This window comes from Mytilus californianus, unplaced genomic scaffold (genome assembly GCF_021869535.1).
Source record: "Mytilus californianus isolate M0D057914Y unplaced genomic scaffold, xbMytCali1.0.p SCAF_6, whole genome shotgun sequence".
NCBI classification, from domain to species: Eukaryota; Metazoa; Mollusca; class Bivalvia; order Mytilida; family Mytilidae; genus Mytilus; species Mytilus californianus.
In genome coordinates, this window is record NW_026262712.1 from 80,291,011 (window position 1) to 80,315,976 (window position 24,966).

The 24,966-nt window shown below is 31.6% G+C and overlaps 1 protein-coding gene across 1 annotated transcript in view; it reads left to right on the top strand.

Annotated features, from left to right (window-relative positions):
- LOC127706632 (uncharacterized) overlaps positions 1-24,966 on the top strand; it is a 116,701-nt gene that overhangs the window by 24,415 nt on the left and 67,320 nt on the right. The window contains exons 5-24 of the mRNA XM_052211288.1: positions 810-953; positions 3,686-3,799; positions 4,514-4,771; positions 5,295-5,421; positions 6,434-6,644; positions 8,674-8,832; positions 10,080-10,434; positions 11,193-11,487; positions 12,933-13,059; positions 13,854-14,078; positions 14,729-14,938; positions 16,592-16,869; positions 17,209-17,359; positions 17,733-17,951; positions 19,189-19,342; positions 20,689-20,945; positions 21,426-21,452; positions 21,977-22,174; positions 22,994-23,129; positions 23,827-23,852. Coding sequence (XP_052067248.1) covers positions 810-953; positions 3,686-3,799; positions 4,514-4,771; positions 5,295-5,421; positions 6,434-6,644; positions 8,674-8,832; positions 10,080-10,434; positions 11,193-11,487; positions 12,933-13,059; positions 13,854-14,078; positions 14,729-14,938; positions 16,592-16,869; positions 17,209-17,359; positions 17,733-17,951; positions 19,189-19,342; positions 20,689-20,945; positions 21,426-21,452; positions 21,977-22,174; positions 22,994-23,129; positions 23,827-23,852 — 3,671 coding nt within the window. The remainder of the gene's footprint in view (positions 1-809; positions 954-3,685; positions 3,800-4,513; positions 4,772-5,294; positions 5,422-6,433; positions 6,645-8,673; positions 8,833-10,079; positions 10,435-11,192; positions 11,488-12,932; positions 13,060-13,853; positions 14,079-14,728; positions 14,939-16,591; positions 16,870-17,208; positions 17,360-17,732; positions 17,952-19,188; positions 19,343-20,688; positions 20,946-21,425; positions 21,453-21,976; positions 22,175-22,993; positions 23,130-23,826; positions 23,853-24,966) is intronic.

Genomic DNA, 24,966 nt, shown 5'->3' on the forward strand with positions numbered 1-24,966 from the left:
CTACCCAATAGGCGTCCTTAATCTTTTTGTATTTTCTCTTGCGGTAAAAGATTGAAGTAAAAGAAATCGAAAAGAAATCTAAATTTTCTAAAATCTCTTGTATACGAGAATGATCAATTTTGTCAACTTTAAATAACGCTAAGATCGATTGGAAATTACTCTCTCGGCTAAAAACCACAGAAAAAAATGTAACTGTACAAAGAAATAAATAAGAGACGAAAACATAAAATCGTATCATAATAATAGAAGACCATAACATATTCAAACACATCGTTCTGAGACCAGAATATCGATCCCCTACTCATCTTTGTCCAGATTTATTTTAGCCTTACCAAGCGAAGCAAAAGTTGTGTCACTTGGTCTGTCAAACTTCCAGTATACGTTTGAGTCAAACTACGGGTATCTCGAAATATTTCTCTGGTCTGGCTGACTTCGAGATAATGAGAGTCGACTGTATTATATACAAAAAGCGAGACATTTCTGTGTCAACAGTTTATTTTCCATATGTATTATATTTATTGGAGAATTTTTAACAAAATCTTACAGGATTACATGAAGAGAGAACACAATCACAAGTTTGATGAAAGTTAAGATTAATACTAACCAATTTATATGGTATTTTTACATGATATTAAAAAAAAGAATAAGTTCTCTCTTAAAACGAAATCATGATTTATTGGGGATTGAAACATCATATTATCTTTTAAACCTGTCAAATTGGCACCTATGCTTTAAAAATAAGGTTAATTGAGTATAAATTTCTTCTTTTTCATATACATAATATTGAATTATTTTCCTGTCAATTCCAGTTTGCTCTAAGATCAGTAACTGTAATCACAGACGATGTACAACTGCCACAAACCATAAATGCATGTATTGTGAAGGAGATGTGGCATCCAGACCATATTGGAGAGCATATACTCCAGAAACTGATGATGCCAATTCTTGTCAAAGTATATATTTTTAGTTTCATTAGATCTATTGTGATAACTTTGCATTATGGATAGGATGTAAAAATTTGACATTGCAATACAATTTAACTTTGATACTCAACTCATTTGTGTTCACAATGGTGTTATAGTAAAACATAAGCATTGTAAAAACAATTGTTTTTTATTTGAGAATTGAATGCTTACAGTTACTTTTGTGATTTAATTAGGGTGTAGAAGCGTTGACGGAGCACATTTGGTATAAAGTGCGGAAGCGTTTCATACTATAAATTTGGGCACGATCAGGCCTTTTACAAACCTTATGAAATTACAAAAAGAAGCATTCAATTCTTATAATTACATTTATGTTCTACAACTATGAAATTACTAGTTATATCAAGAATTTCTTTGTTTTTCGGAGTCATAAATGTTGAATTTTATGTAGAAATACTATTTAATTTTGGAATGCCTTACGATTACTTTTAGCCAATCAAAAGTACAGATTCTAATGAAACATACATGTAATTTAATTATTATGAATTTAAAACGGTTACACCTAAAAAGGTTTAAACAATAAGGAAATCGTAATCATCACTATGTGCAGTTGCTTAAAACAAAACTGTATTAGTATTTAACTACTTTTTTAATGATTTCTTTTTCATGTTTTTCATCCAAACAGTGGACCATTCCTTTCCTCTTTTCTCTATTATCATTGCTGTCAAATATTTCTTTCTGAGTAAACATCATGGATATATAATTGTTTTTTGGGATGTCAGGATTGATAGCTCCTTTATTTTTGTGGGAATTCAAGAATGGGATTTAATGTTATTGGGACTCAGGAATTAATGATTAATTTTTCAGGATCCGGAAAAGAATGCTTTATTTTTTAGTGAATTCTGAATTCAGCATTCATTTTTTGGGGAATTCGTGATGATGCCTCCTGTCTCCACTCTTTTTAGAGCATTTTGTTTTATGTAGAAAGCCATACTGTTTAAATTCATTATGCCCCCGGAACAAAATGTTGATTGGCATATTAATTTACCCCTGTCCATCCGTCCATCCCTTTTTCCTTTTGTTTGTCCGGTTATATACCGGGTAGATACATGGTTTGTCTGGCTATCGCCTGATACAGTTTTTGAGCTACAGCTATAATATTTTGTAGGATTTTTCTTCACATAATAGAGGTGTACATGTCCACAGGATTTTGATTTTTTTGTAATGTTCTCAAAGTGCCAGGTATTTGTACATTGTACTTAGTAATTTTTTTTATTCTAGCTACATAAAGAGATCATGGTTTGTCCAGCTATCTCCTCCTTCAGTTTTTGAGCTACAGCTTTTATATTTTGTAAAGGAGATGTGGCATCCATTTTTATACACATAATACATTTGTGCATGTCCACATGAGTTTGATTTTTTTCAAATATTCTCAAAATGCCAGGTATTTGGACATAGTCATTTTTTTTATACTAGCTGCATAAAGAAATCATGGTTTGTCCAGCTATCTCCTCTTACAGTTTTTGAGAGACAGCTTTAATATTTTTTAGGTTGTTTGTACACTGAGGATTTTAATTTTTTTAAAGTATTCTCAAAGTGCCAGATATTTGGACGTAGTCATTTTTTGTAATAAAAGTCAGAAAGCGGGGGGGGGGGGGGGGGGGGGGGGGTGTGGTGATGTAAGATATTCACAAATACCGGTAGTTGGACTTCATTTCCTTTTCATTTGCTATATAATTGAAAACATTGTCCGTCTGTCCCTCTGTCTGTCCGGCGTAAACATGTCGCACTGTAACTTGAGAATGACTTATCCAAATTTCATGAAACTTAACATAGTTGTTTCTTATGATGGTCAAACGATCTGTATACTTTTTGGTGAAAATAAGATTAAAACTTTTTGAGTTACGGGACTTAGTAACTAAAACAGGTGTGTGTTTTTATTCACATGTTGCGCTGTATCTCAAAAACAATTTATGATTATTGCTTAAAACTTTACACACTTCTTAGCTATATTAATCTTAAGATCTGTATACTTTTTGGTGTTGATTCATAATTTTGTTTTAGAGATATTGAGTATTTTGTTAAAAAAGGGGGAGGGGTTTTTCACATGTCGCGCCGTATCTCAAAAACAGTTTATGATTATTGCTTAAAACTTTACACACTTCTTAGTTATATTAACCTTAAGATCTGTATACTTTTTGGTGATGATTCAAAATTTTATTTTTGAGTTATTGAGTATTTTGTAAAAAAGGGGGAGGGGTTTTATACATGTCGCGCCGTATCTCAAAAACGATTTATGATTATTGCTTAAAATTTTACACACTTCTTAGTTATATTAATCTAAAGATCTGTATACTTTTTGGTTTTGATTCAAAATTTTATTTTTGAGATATTGATTTTTTTTTTTTAAAAGGGGGGGTTTTCACATGTCGCGCCGTATCTCAAAAACAATTTATGATTATTGCTTAAAATTTTACACACTTCTTAGTTATATTAATCTAAAGATCTCTATACTTTTTGGTTTTGATTCAAAATTTTATTTTAGAGATATTGAGTTTTTTGTAAAAAAAGGGGGAGGGGTTTTCGCATGTCACGCCGTATGTCAGAAACTATTTATGCTTATTGCATAAAAATTCACACACAAGACGGCGGGCGTATCATGCGCTCATGGCGCAGCTGTTTATTATGAATAGGTGAAACTTAATTTACTTCATAGAAATTTATCAACAAAATTAGCAAGGTAATTTTTTTACTATTGATAGAGACCTGTAACTGGAGAGCTGAAAGTACCCGTTGTTATCCAGGAACTTGTGCTGATGAGTTGGCAGCTAATTGTAAATGTTCAGGGAACTTTACCGGTAATCACTGTGAAAAAAGTAAGTTTAAGTATTATTTAAAAACCACTATTTTATTAACTTACAAATGACATGACAATATTTGAAATAGATTTGTTGTGAGAAATATGCATTGGTCTAACAGTTGTCGTAGGTACTTTAATATTAGTAAAAGGAAATGAACATATATGTCAACAAAGGTAAGAGGTTACTAAAGGAGATATAAAAATCAACAAGTTGAAGGAAGATAACACTCAAGCAAAAAAAACAATCTGATGAACAACAATCCAACAGATTGGTATTAAAAAGGTTCCACATAAGTGGAAGATAGACAACACTGGTACATGGCCAAAAGAAAAAAAATCCAACAAAACACCATCCACAAATCACTTCATCGAAAACTAAAGATTGAGCAACAGAAACCCCACGAAAAAACAGGGGGATCTCATGTTCTGTTGTAGGGTAAGCAGTTTCTGCTCTACTAGTGGCACCTGTCATGTTGCTCATGGCAAGTAAAACTAAGAAAATAAGACCCATGGCATTTGTTGATACCGTAAATGATAAAAGACAGATATGTTACATATATACATGGTTTTCAATGATACATGTACTGATATCACATATGTAGCACTTTTTTTTAATTCATATACTAAAAGTAGTATATATTCAGATATTGAAGGGTATAGCTGAGTATTTTCTGTGTACATCAGCTTTTGTGTTAAAGAAAGTGACGATTATCTCCCTTTACTTTTTCAGTAATGAATGATCCTACCATTGCATTTAACCATGCAGCTTTTTATGATAGCAGCAGGCTACACAAGTTGGAAAATAACCCTAACTATGTGGAGAATGATATACCTGTTTATTGGACAAACTTTGTGGGGTTTAGTATTATTGAGACTGGTATGGCTGCCAAGTTTTTACAACCACCAGACACTAGGGATGCAGATCATTATGTGACTGCTTTTAGAATTGGACTGATTGTGCAGAGGATAACATTGTCATTTTATAAGAGTAGGTGTTTTGAAAAAGTATATAACAGATCACTTAATTATATCCAACAAATTTGAAAATATGTAAAAAATGACAAATTCTTCAATGTGTTGGATAGATTTGAGATGATCTGTGTATATAAGCCTTTAAACCACAATGCCTTCAGTCCTAGTGTTGTATGTCTAATAATAATTAGTGCCTATAGTAGTTTATTATGTAATGATTTTCAGTGTGCATTTCAAGGACATGTTTTGCACTCCTGGCATAGCTCTTAATTATGTCATGTCCCCTTTAAGATATTTGGTATCCAGAGATTTTAACGCTTGCTCAAGTATGGATAGTATGTATTTCTAATTTAAATTTTAAACTTAAATATTATGAGTTCATAGGCACAAAAATGCTAAACTTTTTGGCTTGTCATGAAGTTTTATTAAAGATGGAAAAAAAGACATATTGAAAATCCCTTTCATGACCTTATTTCTGAGCAGAAAAAGTAGTTTGATGGTGCTTAAGTTTATTTTAATTATTTGTGTATTTTTTGCAGATGGAACCTATGAGTCATCACAGGTGAAGTACTGTAGTGGAATGGACAGGGACCTACCTGTGGATTCTAAGGATTGCTCAAACAAGTTTAGCTTAAGTCGCTTTCCAACTACACTACACGATGATAAGTAGGTATTTCTAGAAAGTTTTGTTGTCCTCACTGAACATTCAGCTTATTTATTGATTACAAACGTCTTTCTCTGATACTTTTTGTGTTTTATGCTCTTAAAATGTTTTATATTTTGACTTACCAAGCTCTTGATCTAAGGCCTACCTGTTGAAATTTACTCTAGTATGAGGTGTTGTTAGCACGAATATCGTATCATACATTGAATCATTAATTTGGTACCCACTTGTGGACCAAAACACCCAGTAATTTTTACTTTGTGCTTTAAATAATACATTATATACATTATGTAGATATCCAGATCCTAAAATAGTAATTGTGCCAAAATATAGTTACAATTCTTTTTAATAAGCAAAAATAACCATAGATGGTTTTGTCTATTCATTATTCTGTTTAGGTCCTTTTGGTTTTCATGCTTTCAGATGTTTTATAATTATTGCTTTCAAAACTTTAGATCTTTAGTCCAGAAACATATGTTGTTCCCACGGAATCATATCATACATTAAAAGTGAATAAATCAACTAAATTCAAAAATTTGAATTATTGTTTTGACCATGTTAAAAATGTTAAAGTACTTAATAAACAAATGCGATAAATTATAATGCAAAGATTGAAATAGTAATGTCAACACTTTCCAAAAATGGTTTAAATTTTTTTTCAAAAATCAAATACTGTAAATTCAGAAAATTTATTGCGATTTTTATAGAAAGAATAAAAATGCTAGTTTGATTTTTGCGATTTTAAGATAAGTGTTTTACAGATATGTGTATCAGATATCAGAATGCGAGCTCTTATTATTGCAATACTCACAGAGTCACAATGATTTGCAGTAATAAAAACCTCACAATGATTTCTGAATTTACAGTGCTGCTTGATCATAAAACTTATACCCACTAACTGTATAAGATTAAAAAAGAAAATCTCAGCTATAGAAAACTGAAAGCTTGTGTCTATCATAAAACAAAATAAACTTTTAGAGTATATCTTGAAACACTTATTGATTCCAATTTTAGAATAATGTTTGCAGTATCTGCAGAAAATGGTGGTTATGTAGATGTACATAACAGAGAGACAGATGGAATTAACAGATACTATTATGAAGGAAAGACTTTGGTCCGTGAGTTTGAGTTCCACTGGGATCTTGTCAACCCCTACCATTGTTCTGTTACACAAGGGTTAGGATGTGAAGCTTTTGCTTCTGTCACAAATGATATAACAGATAATGTAAGTAGCTTTAAAAAATGTAAGCTTCTAAAATCCTTCTATGATAAACATAACCCAGAATAAATCTTTTACACTCTTTCTTACTATGGGTTATTTGATAGAGAACAGTTGCCTAAAGGTGCTGCCAAAACAATGGACCATCATAACCTAATGAAAAAGGAAAACAATTTCTTCAAAATTTCTCATTCAAATACCGTAATCTGCCTTGTATAGTTCGCACTAGTACATTGTCCCCACCCCCCTTCTTGCCATGAGAATTCAGGTAAAAAAAACTTTTTGTTACTGTTAGAAAACGTCTAATGAAACTCTGGTTATTTCAAATCATGTGTGATCGTATGCGGTATTTTCATGGAAAAACCCGTTTTTCCATCATCAAATAGAAGTTGAAAATGTTTGTAAATGATTCTAGAACACTTCACGAGTGTTGAAATAAGTGAAAATCACAAAAAAAAACAATATAGAAACTTGTGTATGTTTAAACCAGTTCCATCCATGAGTAAAATAATGTTTAATATATCTGTCACATTAAAGTTTGAAGGGTCTTAAGCTAAAATAAAATACATGCGTCAGTATGAAACACTAAAATGGAACAAATAACCGATTACATTTTGTAGTTTATACATCATTATGCATAAGCTGGTTCCCAATTGACTTTTACACTTTTTTCGTTCCATTAAATTCAAGCAAATTCCAGTTTATTTAAGCAATGCAGTGAAAAGAAAGGAGAAATTTGTAGTGAAGCATTTAATTTTGAAATTTATCAGTTTATATTTGATATTGAATAAAAATTACATATAAATATGGATTAGGTAAAATTATTAGTTTTGAAAATGATAATAGCGCCCTCTACAATTTCAATAACAAACATGGCAGAACATAAACAAACCTCGCGAAATCGAATTTTTTCTCTTATTTCTTGCTTATCGTACTCTATAGTCTAGCAGGTTCCATTTTGGAGAATAAAACCGTTTATTCAAGCCTGAATTCGGTAGCTCCTATTCATGATAGTGGCAAAGTACAGCAGCTAGTGTTTTGAATAAATATAGTACATATTTGCATGATAATATAGATTTTTTTTTTTATTAGATATACTACTGTGGATTCATTATCAATCATTGGATACCAATTTTCGTGGATTTCGTGGATACAGATGAACCTCAAATTTAAATGTTCAACAAATTACATGTTTTCTATAAGGCTTTTATGTAGACTTTTGCAAAACCACAAAATCAAATATCCATGAAAATGCAAGTTTTTCTCAATCCACGAAAATTTGTTACCACAAATATAAATGAATCCACGGTATATATTGTTTATTACACTTACTATTTACTGTTTTCCTTAATTAAGCCAAGTTAGCCAACTTTTATTACTAATAACCCATATTGGATATACATGTATACATACAGATAATGTTTCGTTTATGCTGTGAAATAGTGTGTATGATGTGATGTCTTCAAAGCCAGTTGTACAACAAGGTGTTAAAAATAATATGAAATATAATTTGAATTCCTATTAATTATTTTTATGCCAAGCCTATGATAGTAGACAGGGCATTATGTTTTCTGGTCTGTGGTTCCGCCTCTTTTCCATCTGTCTGTCCATTTGTCAGTTCGTATTGGGTTAAAGTTTTGGTAAATTGGTAAATGTGGTTTATGATGGTCAACTTGAAACTTATGAAACATTTTCATTATGATGTGCACTTTATAAATTTTGTGCCAAATAAGGTATGACCAAAATTTCACAGTTCACTGAACATGACCAGTACATTCTCAGGTTTAAGTTTTTGGTTAAGGTAGTGTACCATGAATCTATAGTCAGATAAACTTGAAGCTTGGTACACATCATCATTATGATGTGATCTCGTAACTTTTTATGCCAAATTATAGTTTTTCCCTAATTTCATGGTTCATTGAACAAGGAAAATGATAGTGTGAGCCTGTGGTCACACATTCTTGTCTAATATAATCCTCTTCAATAAATATGTAAATACTTCATATAATTTCTAACTTTTATTGTGATCTTTCAGCCAAACATAACTTTGACCTTCGGAGGCTGGGAAGATGATTTGGCTGGATTATCATATTATGGCTATGAAGTTTTTGAGCTTGGTCATAATGGAGAGGAGCTAATTGATGGTATGAGTGCAGTATTTGGTCAATCCAAGATACATGTAGATAACCGCACAGTAAGTAGTAGATATTTTTTTTTATTCAGGGGTTTGTCAAGTGAGGTAGTTCACACTCCTTCGAGCCTCTTCGTTTGCATAAATAGAAACATAGCAGTGTATTCCTCAATTTGAAGTGCATGACTAAGTATATAGGATATTATTTGTTGACATTTAAAGTATCTGAATTTCCATAGTCTTCTGTTTATATGTATATATATATATATTTACCGTTTTGATTCCTAACATCACTGAAGAGACATTAATTGTCGAAATCTGGATATGGTGTACTAATTTTTGCACTTGTTTGCAGTATACCATCTTTTCCACAAGTTTATTGTTTTCTGTTTGGTATTAAATTAATAGTTAAGATCCATTTTGTTACATCTGGTGATCCGTTTATTTGGCAATCACCAATGGCAGTCAGCAGGGTTTAAGAACATTCGTTGTTCGACCTGCTAGTCAAATGCGTTTTGTTGAAATATACTTTTTCACTTTTTTGGTCTTTTGGAAAATGTTGTTTGTGCTGTATTTAGTCCCCTCTACCAAGAAATTTGTTTTGCATGCACACATATAAAAATTGTGATTTTTATCCAACACAATTATAGGTTTGAACGTTGTTTTCAATTTAGACTTGTTTATATTTTTTCATTTGGGCTTGTATTATATTTGCCTTTGGGCTTATATGATCTGTTCATCCTATTTCGACTCTTCAAAATTCAAGAGTCTATCCTAAATTGAGGTAAATTATATGGCCTTCAAAATACTGTTTCGATTCTTAACATCACCGAAGAGATATTAATTGTTGAAATCCGGATATGGTGTACTAATTTTTGCACCTTTTGTTTGCAGTATACCATCTTTTCCGCAAGTTTATTGTTTTCTGTTTGGTATTAAATTAATAGTTAAGATCCATTTTGTTACATCTGGTGATCTGTTTACTTGGCAATCACCAGTGGCAGTCAGCAGGGTTTAAGAACATCCGTTGTTCGACCTGCTAGTCAAATGTGTTTTGTTAAAATATACTTTTTCACTTTTTTGGTCTTTTGGAAAATGTTGTTTGTGCTGTATTTAGACCCCTCTACCAAGAAATTTGTTTTGCATGCACACGCATAAAATTTGCGGTTTTTATCCAACGCAATCATAGGTTTGAACGTTGTTTTCAATTTAGACTTGTTTATATATATAATTATATGTATTGATGTTTACTGTATATCACTACAGCTTTGTGAAGGAATGGATTTAATGCTTTCATAATTTATTTTTAGAACACATTTACTGTTTCTAGACCTGGCGCTTACTCCCTACATTTTTTTGCCTTTGACAAGGCAGGCAACTATAAAACTGGAAGGACTTTGTTCCTGTTTGATGACCAATCTGTTGTTGATAAGTATGAACATCGGCAGACAATCTGCTCCACAGCTTCACAGAATACATCATATGAGTGGGTTATAACTGATACAGATACACTACAGATAATATGGACAGACAGGTTTATAAATACTCGACATGAACACAATCGTTGGCTTAATGAGGTGCAGAAGTTTTCTCCAAGTGAAGAGGTCTCTATATATGAAGATTTATATGGCAGGAGGACAAATAAGTTTCTAAATAATCACCATGGTAATGTATTGTAAAATTTGGAAAATAAGAAAGAATTATATGATATATTATGTATCATTTATAAATTTTAAAAAATGTAAAGCTTGAATGCTTATCGGGTGAAATTGTTTTGTTGGTGACAGAATGACATTGATTGATTCCGAAAGATTTCAAGTTCTAGGCAGTTGATATTTTTCTTGGGTTTTATAATTGTCTCGTCTGTGACTAAATTGACAAAGCAAGACTAAGGCATGCTTTTTCAAGTGTCAACGTCAACAGTTTGTAAAAGTTTGTGATTAAGGTTAGTTTAAGAGGAACCACTAATGGTATTTGAATGACATTTGGTGTGCAATTGTATTAGCATTAGGACATCTTATTTCCATAGATATCATGCCTCTTCCTCCCAGTCATGGTCAATTGACATCGAAACTTTCATATAGTTATCATGTTAATTATTGCCATTTCAATATATTATATAAACATTTTCATTATACATGTACTGTCAAAATTTCATACCTTTGTGTGATAGATCTACTAGCATTTGATATATTGTCTGATTAATGTATATAATTTTCACCAGATACTCCAGTCATTATCCACACACACAACTTGATATGGGATGTAAACTAGATTAAACAAACAATAAAAATATCACTACTGATTCCTCAAATAACACAGTTGCAGGTTAAAAGTCGTTTCGTTTTTTATTAATGTTAGATTTTTATAAATTCTTAGAACATTAACATTTCATGAACATATATAGAGATATTTTTTTTCAGGTATTGTTGATTTTCAAGTTTCATTTGAAGTCCATAGCCCTTTATTGAATGATTCCCGACCTTTGACCTCCGTATCTGACATTCATAACCAGTATGACATTCTCAAGGTTAACTGGACTGATGGAGATAGACTGACATCAACAGTAAGGGCATTGGATGTTCTTGGAGAATTTAATGAGGATACAGTAATAATATACAGAGATGCCACACCCCCTGTAATAGAGAACTTGTGGTTGACACGAGGTGACAGAGTCAATATAAGTGTCCATAGAATAGAATATTTTACACAAATGACGTGAGTAGCACAAATTGATAATGCTATATTACAGCTGTATTTAATCTGATGACAAAAGAAGAAAAATAAGACTTTATAAGTTTTGTACATTGATTTAACTTCACCAGGGGCGCTCAAACCAATATATTGGAAAGCCAAGGATATATAAATAAGTAGATGTGTTAGGAGCTTCATGACCAGATGAGGATTAACAGAATAGCCAAATGCATTTAAGGTCAACTATGCCGGACAACTTTAGATAAAAAAAAAATCAGTTTTAGATTGTAAATTTAGTAATACTATTATAAAAGGCAAGAAAACTGTTTTTGAATAGAGGACAATCAGTTAAGATATAAAATATCATCAAAAAGTAATTTTTAGATCTTATATTTAACTTTGTCTGAAGCAACTGCTAAATGGAGTATGTATTAGAAAATGCTTAGGTGACAGCATAACAATTTTGATACTTTTCTATTAAAATTTCTCCAGTTGTATTATGAAAAGGAAAACGTTGCTAGTAATTCTTAAGCTGAACGTTTAACCTTTACACAATAGCCAAGTAATACCAAGATGAAGGATTTCAATGGAGTTATTCTGCTGATTAGGTGTATGCTTAAATATGCTTTAATAGGGTTTGACGAGGTTCTAGATATGGTTTACAGGAAAGAGAATAATGGGCAAAAAAAATAAAGAATAGAGAAAAATGGACCATAAAATTTTATAATAGAGATTAATGGGATTCCAAAATAGAAAGAAGAAAGAATAATGGGGAAAATGTAATTAATAGAAAAAAATGGCCTAAATATTATAGAGGGTGGTAAAGGGGGGGTCTGAACACGGAAACACGTGAAATAAAAATCGCAAAAACGTTGCACGGAAAATAAAAATCGGGAAAAACGAAGCATGAGAAATAAAATAGTAAATATTAAGGAAAAAAGTACTAGAAGTTATTACTCAGCCGTTCTTGGAGATCATGCAGTCACTATTAATGGACACGAAGACGCTGCGGTCACCTTTTAGCGTCCGCTAGTTGCATCTGATTTCAATAAAAAAAATATTCATAGTAATTTGATGGACTTTATAACATACCATACATATACAATAGAATTGCAAAACTTTTTAATCAAATGCGGGACAAGCACGAGAAATAAAGAGTACCGACACGAAACACGGAAATTAAATAAGGGGAAACACGAAGCACGCACATCGAACCAAACACGAGAAAACGAGAAATAAAACGTCAAAACACGAAAACACGTGAAATAAAAAGGCCGAAAACGTTGCACGAAATTAACCCTTTACCACCCTCATTATAGAATAAAGAAATAAAGACCCCAGCCCTAAGTCAGATTTTTTTAATGGCTAATTTGCATGTCCTCATTTATCCTCAAAAGAAAATTGAAATGTCTTTTAAGTCCAAAAACCAGTTAATAAGAAAATCAGTTCATATGTATTATTTTCTACAGAATTGAATGGGTGGCATATGATGATCACAGTGGTTTGGATTCTATTTATTGGAAACTGTATGACCAGTATGGTGGGACTGTAGTCTTACATGGTCATGAAGATATAATCACTCAAGGAGGGGCTGATGTAAGTTTTTATATTTATGTCAAATATATTTCATCTCTTGAATAAAGGTAATCATTCCATTTAATTATTCAGTGATGACTCCGAATAGAATTTTCATTATTCATGTTCATTGCAAAAATATCTAAGTATGTTTGGCATTACAAATATTCTGGGTCATCATACTTTCATAGCAAGAGACTTTTCAATGGATTTAAATGGTAGAAAATATTTTATTTCTGTAAATCTTTATATATCAGCAATGTCTCTGACCAGTTTGAAATTACTATTTATCAACAATTTTTGAAAGAGTTATGCCCTAATGAAAAAAAAATTTTGCAGTGTAAGCATACTTAACCAATATTTCTTGTATGGATTTTTTTGTATATGTATACCAAACGTTTATATCAGCAATGGATGGTGAATTTTGAAAAATCAGCTCTGATCAATTATTTCTACATAAATTATATATGTGTCCCCTGGAAATGTTTATTCTATGTAAAATTGCATTGTAAGCACTCTCAAGCCTACATTTCTTTCCAGATTTTTATGAAATTCATATCAAAAGTTTACATAAGTAATGTGATAGGCAAGTTTGTAATTCAGTGCAGATCAATTGTTTTTTTTTTTCCCTTTGAAATGCAATTATATTTATTGCAAGTTCTCGACTCTGCCATGACTCCTATATTACAGGACAGATAGATACCTAACGTGATCTTTGAGATAAGGCTTGTTTTTTTTCTTCTCACAATAATAAATCCATTTTCTTTCATTAAACATACATTTTTCTTTTATTTGAATTTTGTTATGTAATTCAGGCATTGGAGGACTGTGAAAACATGTATAAATCCTATGCCAGGGGAGCTAACTGTTACTGTACTCCATTCATGGGATGTTACCATAGGCATTTCCAAGTGAAACCAGAGATAAAAGCACATGGAGGACTGATCCACAACTTATACAAGGGTGTTCATGATTATGATTACCACATAGATATATCTGTAACAAACAAAGCTAATATTACAACACTCCTCACTAAAAAGGTAAAGTTTGTTTATGTACTATTCAAAACCGAAACTTTATTTGATTTCAACGATGAACATGACTGACGGACATTATAGATGTTCTAATGGGGAGAATTTTCTACAGATTGTAGTACAATTTATTAAATATATCTCAAGATTAGAAACAGTTAGGGTGAGTTGTTTTTATGCCAATTTTTCACATGTATTGGTGCAAAAAAAAGGTTTACTTTAAAAACCAACTGCAAGATCAAGATCTTAACATCATGATATTAGTAATGACTTTAAACTGAAAAGGATTTGGATTTTGCAGGTTAATTTTAATATACATGTATAGCACATTAAAATGTTATTTTGAATTTGTAATATTAGATGAGAGTAAAAACACTCTTTGACCACTTATCTCAATTGGTAATTTAATACTACAAAGATTTGCTTTGTACAGTAATCTGTTTATTGTAACTGAACCTTTTTTTGCCCTACTTGTGCAAGTGAAATCCAGGAAAATGTGAAATATAATCTGAAAATAAATGTATGGGACTTTCTGTATATACATCCACTTGTTTTATCATTCATGTAGAAGTGATAGATTGTCTGTTGAGACAGATGAAATCATTTGTAGTATTTTCTTGGTACATAATTGTAGTAATTTTGTAATATCTTCTTTTTAGATAACAATTGATATTAGTCCCCCACATTCAGGTGTGGTCCATGATGGTATTGTTGGCAGTCCAGAAGTAGATTATCAACAAGGTCTGACCATCAGAGCTTATTGGGACCAGTTCTTTGACAGAGAAAGTGGGGTCTTCTTTTATCAATACATTGTTGGGAGTAGCTGTGCAAATAAAGAGGATTTTGATTTGGATCTAAGCCATCCTAATGTATGTGCATTTATTATATTTATTACAAACTTAATGCTGTAAAGGATACATTAATATTGTTTGTAGAAACTTCAACTTTTGTTTTGGATTTTTCCATTTTTGTCGAGCCTGCGACTTTTGTCGCAGAAAGCTCGACATAGGGATAGTGATACGGCGGCGGCGGCGGTGGCGTTAGCTAACTTCTTAAAAGCTTTATATTTTAGAAGGTGGGAGACCTGGATGCTTCATACTTTGTATATAGATGCCTCATGTTACGAAGTTTCCGTGAGTCACATGTCCAATGTCCTTGACCTCATTTTCATGGTTCAGTGACTACTTGAAAAAAAAGTTCAGATTTTTTGGAATGTTAAATTCTCTCTTATTATAAGTAATAGGATAACTATATTTGGTATGTACGTACCTTGCAAGGTCCTCATGCCCGTCAGATAGTTTTCACTTGACCTCGACCTCATTTCATGGATCAGTGAACAAGGTTAAGTTTTCGTGGTCAAGTCCATATCTGAGATACTATAAGCAATAGGTCTACTATATTTGGTGTATGTAATGATAGTAAGGTGTACATGTCCAACTGGCAGGTGTCATCTGACCTTGACCTCATTTTCATGGTTCAGTGGTCATAGTTTAGTTTTTGTGTTTTGGTCTGTTTTTCTAATACTGTATGCAATAGGTCAACTTTATTTGGTGTATGGAAATATTGTACCATGTTTATGTCAGTCTGGCAAGTTTTATTTGACCTTGACCTCATTTTCACGGTTCATTGCTCAATGTTAAGTTTTTGTGTTTTGGTTTGTTTTTCTAATACTGTATGCAGTAGGTCAACTATATTTGGTGTATGGACATATCTTACAATGTACATGTCAGTCTGGCATGTTTTATTTGACCTTGACCTCATTTTCAAGGTTCATTGCTTATGTTAAGTTTTTGTGTTTTGGTCTGTTTTTCTTACACTTTAAGCAATAGGTCAACTATATTTGGTGTATGGAATGATTGTAAGGTGTACATGTCTAGCTGGCAGGTGTCATTTGACCTTGACCTCATTTTCATGGTTCAGTGGTCAAAGTTAAGATTTTGAGTTTTGGTCTTTTTTTCTTATACTTTATGCAATAGGTCAACTATATTTGGTGTATGGAAATATTTTATGATCTTTTATGTCAGTCGCGCAGGTTTTATTTTACCTTGACCTCATTTTCACAGTTCATTACTCAGTGTTAAGTTTTTGTGTTTTGGTCTGTTTTTCTTAAACTATAAGCAATAGGTCAAATATATTTGTTGTATGGAAGAATTGTTAGCTCTACATGCCTGCCTGTCATGGTTCATCTGACCTTGAGTCCTTTACCTCATTTTCATGGTTCATTGGTCAATGTTTAGTTTTCTTGGTTAATGTTAGTTTATGTGACAGTTGTAAGAAAGCTTTATATTTAGGACTATCAACATAATATCAATGATTAGTAAAGAAGGCGAGACATTTCAGCGTGTGCACTCTTGTGAAAGAGTAATTGTTGGAATAATCAGATAACGTTTTTGTCAGTCTTTCAGTGCTTTTGGGTTTACAAACTTTATTCTTTAAATTCTTTCAAAATGTTTTTATACAAAAACTTATGAGTAATATCGCACAAAAAAAATAGTTTTTTCCTATGGTATTCAATATTGTAGATTGTAGAAACATATGAAACCTTTGCTAGTGAAACAGTTCTTTCAGAGGGAACTTATTACTTCACAGTAATAGCCTATAACAGAGCATTAGAACCTTCTAACCCAGTCTGTTCTGATGGTGTTACAATAGATACTTCTGTACCAAAGATTGAACAAGTGGCTGTTGAGAATGCAATAATTAAAGGAGGCTTGATAAAGAACACATTACAAACAAAGTATTATATTCTGGGATCAGACCGCAATAGAAGACTTATTTCGAATCCAACAACAGAATGTGCGTAAGTTTTCAAATATTAAAAGTATCTATTATACATGTATACACAAATGTCTTTTGTTTTTTTGTCCAATTGCTGTTTTATAGATTTATACTCCACATCTCTTTTTATTATACCCCCACGCAACGAGTTGCGGAGGGTAGAATGTTTTTGACCCATCCGTCTGTCAGTCCGTCAGTCAACAACAATATTTGTGCTTGTGTTACATTCCAACCAACAAATTCCAGGTGAGCAATTTAGACTCCTTGGTTCCTCTTTGAATAAAACTAAACCAACTACCACCTTGTTAAATTTAGTTTTGTTTGACCAGCATACAGTTGTCAATATCACTTAATATTACAGAGACAAGGCAACAGAAATACCAGATATAGACCTATACCCATTGGAACAGTATGAGAATGGTACTGTAGTAGAAGTGAATGGTAGTGTGTTCTGTCAAAACTCAACTGGAGCACCAAGTAATATAGGGATAACGCTATCTAAATCTTCTATGGTAAGATGTAAATAACAGAAATCATCTTTAGCACTTTGTTCAAATTTTGTCATTTTACATAAAATAAATCACAGAAACACTGATATATCCATGGTATGAATAAAAAGAAATAAAGCTATAAATCAGCACAATTGATATTTGAATGAATAATTATTAAATTAAAAAAACTGTCTTTTGTGCCCATTTTCCCAAGAAATAGTTCTCATGTATGACATGTCACCACACAAGAAAGTTCTGTCTCAGATAATTTTACTGCTTGAACACATCTATTATGAATACCAGTAGTTATTCTTTTTATACATATGAAGCATTCTTTGTCAAAACTAAGCTTATACATAATTACATGTAAAATCACATCACAATTTTTTTCTAGATGGAGATATCCTGGGAACCAGTTTTAGTACCAGGACAGATTTATGATTATGAAGTTGGATTATCCTCCACATCTGGAAGTTCTGCTCCAGATCTGATGGCATTTCAGTCATCAAAACAACATGCTCACTATCTTATCATGCACAGTAATATACCTGACGGCACTAGGTTCTTTATTGTTATTAAAACAATAAGTAAATCAAATAAAGAAGGAATAAATGTAAGTGTTAAAATTAAATTAATTAATTGTCCTACTCGACAGGTATATTCTAGCATTTTAAATACATTTAATTGAATTATTTAAACAATAATGGATTATGTAACCTTAAAGAAAAATGCATAATGAATGTACGTGCGGCTTGCTTAAGATTTTGTGTATAACTGTTTACGAAAAATGCTGTGGATTCATTTATTTTCGACGGTACCAGTTTAGTGGTTTGTGGATTAGTGATGTTACACTAATGTTTCAGGTAAGGGTGAAGTTTGGTACCATCAAAACGTTTAAACCCGCTGCAATTGTTTGCACCTGTCCTAAGTCAGGAATCTGATGTTCAGTAGTTGTCGTTTGGTGATGTGGTTCATAAGTGTTTTTTGTTTCTCGTTTTTTATATAGATTAGACCATTGGTTTTCCCGTTTGAATGGTTTTACACTAGTAATTTTTTGGGGCCCTTTAAAGCTTGGTGTGAGCCAAGGCTCCGTGTTGAAGACTGTACTTTGACCTATAATGGTTTACTTTTATAAATTTTGACTTGGATGGAGAGTTGTCTCATTGGCACTCATACCACAACTTCTTATATCTATTGGAAGAATTGTCTTTTCTTGGATATTTGACTTTGTGGTTTAACACAAGTCTGCATGCAAGTTTATATAAATATTGTACTTCTTTGAACCTTTGAATTCATAGTTCATATGTATCCACAAAATCAATAAATTGGTATTCCACGAATAATAACGAATCCACAGTACTTGAATAATATATAGAAACAGTGGTACAATAAGCAGCTTTCAATTTCAGTTTCTTTAATATATAGAATGAACTAGGTTTTACTTAAAAAGCCAGGTCAGCTGATGTATGCATTTTGTCGAACAGAGAGCAAATATATTGGAATGGAGATCAACTTAAAAAAACAAACAGTAAATGTAAAGGAAATGCACTGAGGAAGTGAGATAAACAATGCGAAAACTAATATCATGTTGTGAAGAAAGACGTTTTTAATGCATCAGATGTTAAAATTTCTGTCAGTTTTACATATTCATCAAATGCTTGTTGCTGTATGATTTCACTTTGTTTTGGATGGCTTTTATATCACTTGCTTTTGATGACAATTTTCACCTCAGAATCATTTTAAAAAGTTGTTGTTTAAAGCATGAATTATATAATGCATGTTTCTTTGACAGTCATCATAATTATATAATGCTTCATTTAAATGTATATTTGTTTCATTTTATTATATAGTCCATAGGGCCTTGTTTTGTTGACACCACACCACCAGACTTTACAGGGAGTATTAGTCTATCATTATCTGGAGACTATTTGTTAGCCACATGGGCATCTGATGCTTTTGTTGACAGTGAAGAATTCTATGACTTGGAATATGAATTTTCTGTTGGTAAGTGGACAAATAGTATGCCCTATTTTAAAGGGAAATCTTTAAAAGGAAAATAAATGAAAAGAAATATTGTGGATTCATTATTATTCTTGGGATACCCATTTTTATGCCCACCTACGATAGTATAGGGCATTATATTTTTCGGTCTGTGTGTCCGTTCGTTCGTCTGTTCGTTCGTCCGTCTGTCTGTCCCGCTTCAGGTTAAAGTTTTTCGTCAAGGTAGTTTTTTTATGAAGTTGAAGTCCAATCAACTTGAAACTTAGTACACATGTTCCCTATGATATGATCTTTCTAATTTTAATGCCAAATTAGTTTTGACCCCCAATTTCACAGTCCACTGAACATAGAAAATGATAGTACGAGTGGGGCATCCGTGTACTATGGACACATTCTTGTTGTAGATGTTTTTGGGTATAGGTAAACCATGAATTTAATTGTAGTAGACTTTGGGAAAACCATGAAATCAAATAGCCACAAAAAACAATGAATCCACAGTTACCTCCGGGTTGGCACCTTCAAACATGCTTAAACCCCACCACATTCTTCATGTGCCTGTCCCAAGTCAAGTGTTTGTCGTTGGTTTGTTTCTGTCATATTTGCTTTTCGTAAATTGTTTTGTTATAAATAAGGCAATAAGTTTTCTATATTGAATTGTTTCATATTTTTCATGTCAGGCTTTTTATAGCCGACTATACGGTATGGGATTTTCTCATCATTGAAGGCTGTAGGGTTGCCTATAAATGCTTACATCCACTTCATTTAAACTTTTGTGGATAGTTGTCTCATTGGCAATCATACAACATCTTATTTTTTTTTATCAAATGGAAGAAAAAAAAAATCTATAGAGGGACTGAGTGTATACATACTAAATTTATTTATGTCTCTGTCAGTTAGATAATTCATAATACCTCATTAGGGATTAGTGAAAATATTTTTTAAAGAAATAAGTTTTGTTAACCATTAATTTTCTACAAAATGCTCATATTTTACAAGAATTACCATGGAGAAAGTGTTTACTGATAATGTGATTGGAAAGAAAACTCAGTTTTGAAATGATTGGTGAGATGGATCTAATCAAATTCTTTTTTGAAAAGGAAAAGTAAAAAAAAAAAGGTCATCGTAGTTAAACTGCATCAAAGTGAGAAAATTTTAGGTAATAATCATAACAAATATTTGTGTTAATTTGTGATCCAAGATGGTGGAAGCCTTCCCTACTGTCTTTATAAAGATTAACTTATTATAGATATGTGTTGTATTCTAGGAATAGGATTGCAGTCTACACATGTTTTTAATGTAAGAGGGTTATGGTTTAGACAGATTTCATGGTAACATAATTATTATTGTAGGACATGAAAAGTACAGTATTGATGTCCAAGGTTATCTCCCCCTTAGAGAGGGAGGTGGCTGTTCAATTACCATGCCACCAATTTGTACAGCAGTGAAAATCACAGATTTAGACTGGTACCTTCATGGACATCACACATATTTCATTTCTATCAAAGTAACCAACACAGCTGGGTTGACCACTATACAGGCATCCAGTCCATATATCCATGATGTTCAATTACCAGCTGAAGGTTTGGTTCTAGATATTGATTCACAGGTACATAATAACCAGTTCTATTACTGTAAAAAATTGGGTTAAGGTATCCCAAAAACAAAAACTCTCATTTTCAAATTTGGTAGCATTATTTATATGTAACATTTACTGAAATTGCAATAACTAATCTCATGTTTTTGTCCATTCTTCAAAACTGCAACAATAAATGCATGCAAAAATTTCTGAATTTACTATAGTACCTGTGTCCACGGAAAGTGGAAGAGAAATAATTTTGTTCATTTTCATTTAGTAGGCAAGAAAATGTAACTTCGTAAAAGTAGAAAAAATGTTTTTAAGGGCTTGTTGATGAAAAATTTGTATTGAGAATCAAGGATAAAAAACAAAAGATTTGATAGTATAGCAAGGAAAGAAAGTTGCTATTATAAAATAAGTTATAATGAGAACAGTTTTTTTTAGATATACTGAATTTATGAAGAAAAATTGTTGAAATAAGATATTTTGTATTTTATTATTTTGTTTCAGAATTTTACAACAGATATGCGCTTGAAGGTGAGCAGAATTCATATTCAAACTTTTATTATCAATTTGAAATTATGAATTTTCAGAGTAAACTGAAAAGTAGGGCAGACACCAACATATCAACAAAGAGATTCAATTGAGCAGATACCAGAACAACAAAGATATTGTACTTGGCAAAAAAAAAATCAACTTTATATTGAAATAGAGATCAAGATGTTGGCTATGATTAATTCAGATAACTACCTAAGCTGTATTTGGCAAAACTTCTGAAATTTTTGGTCCTCAACGCTCTTTTCAACTTCAACTTTGAGCATCACTGATGATTATTTTGTAGATGAAAAGCGTGTCTGGCGTACAAAATTTTAATCCTGGTATCTATGATAAGTTTATCAGTACTATAGGTGTAATACATGAAGAATTGCAAACTTTAACTACTGTAATTGCAGATGCATAATTTCATTTAATTTTGAATTTGAACAGAAAATTTTACTTCATTTTTTGCACAATGATTGTACTATTCAGTTAAAGAAGTTAACATTATTTTTTTTCCGCAGGATATAGAAGATATTGATTTTAAGGCAGACAAAACAAGTATAGCATCAAGATGGTCTGGATTTGCACACCCACATTTAAATGTGACTTATAGAGTCAGTATTGGTTCTTCAAAAGGAGGAAGTGATATAATATCATTAAAAGATGTTGGGATTGTTACAGCATATAAAGAAACAGGTTTATCTTTAGACCCATTAAAGGTGAGAAAGTATAAAAAGGTAGGGTCAATTTTGCCTGAATTATTTTCACACAGCACCCATTTTCTAAATGTTATTCAGTGTTCAGTATTACAGCTTCATGTGTGCATGTTGAGGTTTTAACAATGTTGTGACATATTTTAAAACTGATGATCAAATTATAAATGCCTAGAAATAGGTCAAAACTGCAAGTTTAACAGATTTAGGCAAATTTTGAGTATTTATCCCAAAGATGTATAAGAATGACATTCTAAACCAAAGTTCTGTTAGAATCAACCTATATATTGTCATTCAGATACAAATCAATTAATTTTGGTTAGAAATGTTCTTCAATGCAAAATTTTACAAAAACATGTAAAATGTACAGTTTTGAAGCAAAATGTCGACCAAAGCAGCATGTGGCATTGAATAGCATTTTGATTTTTATAGAAATATTGAAAATTGTTCTATCATAATGACATGTAACATTATATAAGTTTGTGCTGAACATTGTTTAAATGGTTATTCAACTATTGTTCTGAAATGAAAGTTGAAAATATATTTGTAAGACTAAAGTAATTCTGTGAAATATGTTGAATATATGATAGACACCAACAAATGAACAAACAAACCTTTCTTAAGCAGTTGGCTGAATTTTTCCTCTTTGATCAGTCTGAAGAGATGAATTTAAACTGCAACTTCAAAAAACTTGAAAAAAGGTTAAATGTAAGCCTATTGATACTGCCAAAACATGCACAGGAACAATTTTATAAAAATTATGTATGATTAGGAGAATGTGTTTAGTATAACTATATTTTTGCAAGTTTTTCGACTTTTCTGCAGAAATATTTTGTAACTGTGACTGCAGTGACATCTGCTGGCAGCATTAGTGTTTCTTCAGATGGTGTCACTATAGTAACAGAGAATGCTGCATTGTCAGGAGTGAAGATATATGACGGGAAACCTTGTAACATGACAGGTACAATATATGTATTACTGTAAATTCAGAAATTATTGCGTGCATTTATTATTGCGATTTTGTCATTTTAGACTAAACTGCGATTTTAATTTTTGCCGTTTTGAGAAAAATCCTGTTTAATTCATATAAAAAACTTCAAAATGCGAGTTTTAATTATTGCGATTAAAACCCTGTCGCATTTTTCGCAATAATAAAAACATTGCAATAATTTCTGAATTTACAGTATAACTTAAGAAAAAAATTATTTAGTTTCTTAATTTACTTGTCTAAAAAGTGTTAGTCTTATATTATTACATTACCTAGGATTAACGGTGAACATATTTTGTGGCAACATTAAAAAGTACTTTTCCATCCTGGAGTTTTCTTAGTTTATAATGGTTCAGTATGACATGAGAAAATGATTAACTTGTAACTTACTTTAAGATTAAACACTTTGAACATTTTTTAAATCAATAGTCTATTTGCTGAAATAAAAAAGAATTCACATTTATAATAATTGATGGCCATTCATACTTTGTTGCACATGTAAGTTAGAAAGGAGAGTTGTTTTAGACTTATAACTAGTCTTTTACATACAGTAATAATGGACAATCACAAATTTGATTTCTTAAATTTTTATTGTGTAATTGTTACATTATGAAACTATCCAAAATTATTAGTCTGTATGAGTTCTACAAGTTTTTATATACATTTTCAGGTTTTACCCTAGGTCATCATGAAGTGGTAAGTTCATTAAGAAGTTTGTGTAGAATACAGATTTGATTTCATTTAATTTGTTAAAAATGACAAAATAAAATTGCCAAGCAATTACAATTTTTATACGCCCGTCAAATTTTTGACGGGATAATTATGGTATACAAATGTCCGGCGTCTGTCTGTCCGTCTGTCTGTCCGGCGTAAACATGTCGCACCGTAACTTGAGAATGACTTATCCAAATTTCATGAAACTTAACATAGTTGTTTCTTATGATGGTCAAAGGATCTGTATACTTTTTGGTGAAAATAAGATTAAAACTTTTTGAGTTACGGGACTCAGTAACTAAAACAGGTGTGTGTTTTTTTTCACATGTCGCGCCGTATCTCAAAAACAATTTATGATTATTGCTTAAAACTTTACACACTTCTTAGTTATATTAATCATAAGATCTGTATACTTTTTGGTGATGATTCAAAATTTTATTTTAGAGATATTGAGTATTTTGTTAAAAAAGGGGGAGGGGTTTTTCACATGTCGCCCCGTATCTCAAAAACAGTTTATGATTATTGCTTAAAACTTTACACACTTCTTAGTTATATAAACCTTAAGATCTGTATACTTTTTGGTGATGGTTCAAAATTTTATTTTTGAGTTATTGAGTATTTTGTAAAAAAAAGGGGGAGGGGTTTTTCACATGTCGCGCCGTATCTCAAAAACAGTTAATGATTATTGCTTAAAACTTTACACACTTCTTAGTTATATTAATCTAAAGATCTGCATACTTTTTGGTCTTGATTCAAAATTTTATTTTTGAGATATTGATTTTTTTTTTTTTTAAAAGGGGGGTTTTCACATGTAGCGCTGTATCTCAAAAACGATTTATGATTATTGCTTAAAATTGTACACACTTCTTAGTTATATTAATCTTAAGATCTGTATACTTTTTGGTTTTGATTCAAAATTTATTTTAGAGATATTGAGTTTTTTTTAAAAAAAAAAGGGAGTTTTCGCATGTCACACTGTATGTCAGAAACTATTTATGCTTATTGCATAAAAATTCACACACAAGACGACGGGCGTATCATGCGCTCATGGCGCAGCTGTTTATTAATTAATATATCAAAATTGATACATTTAACA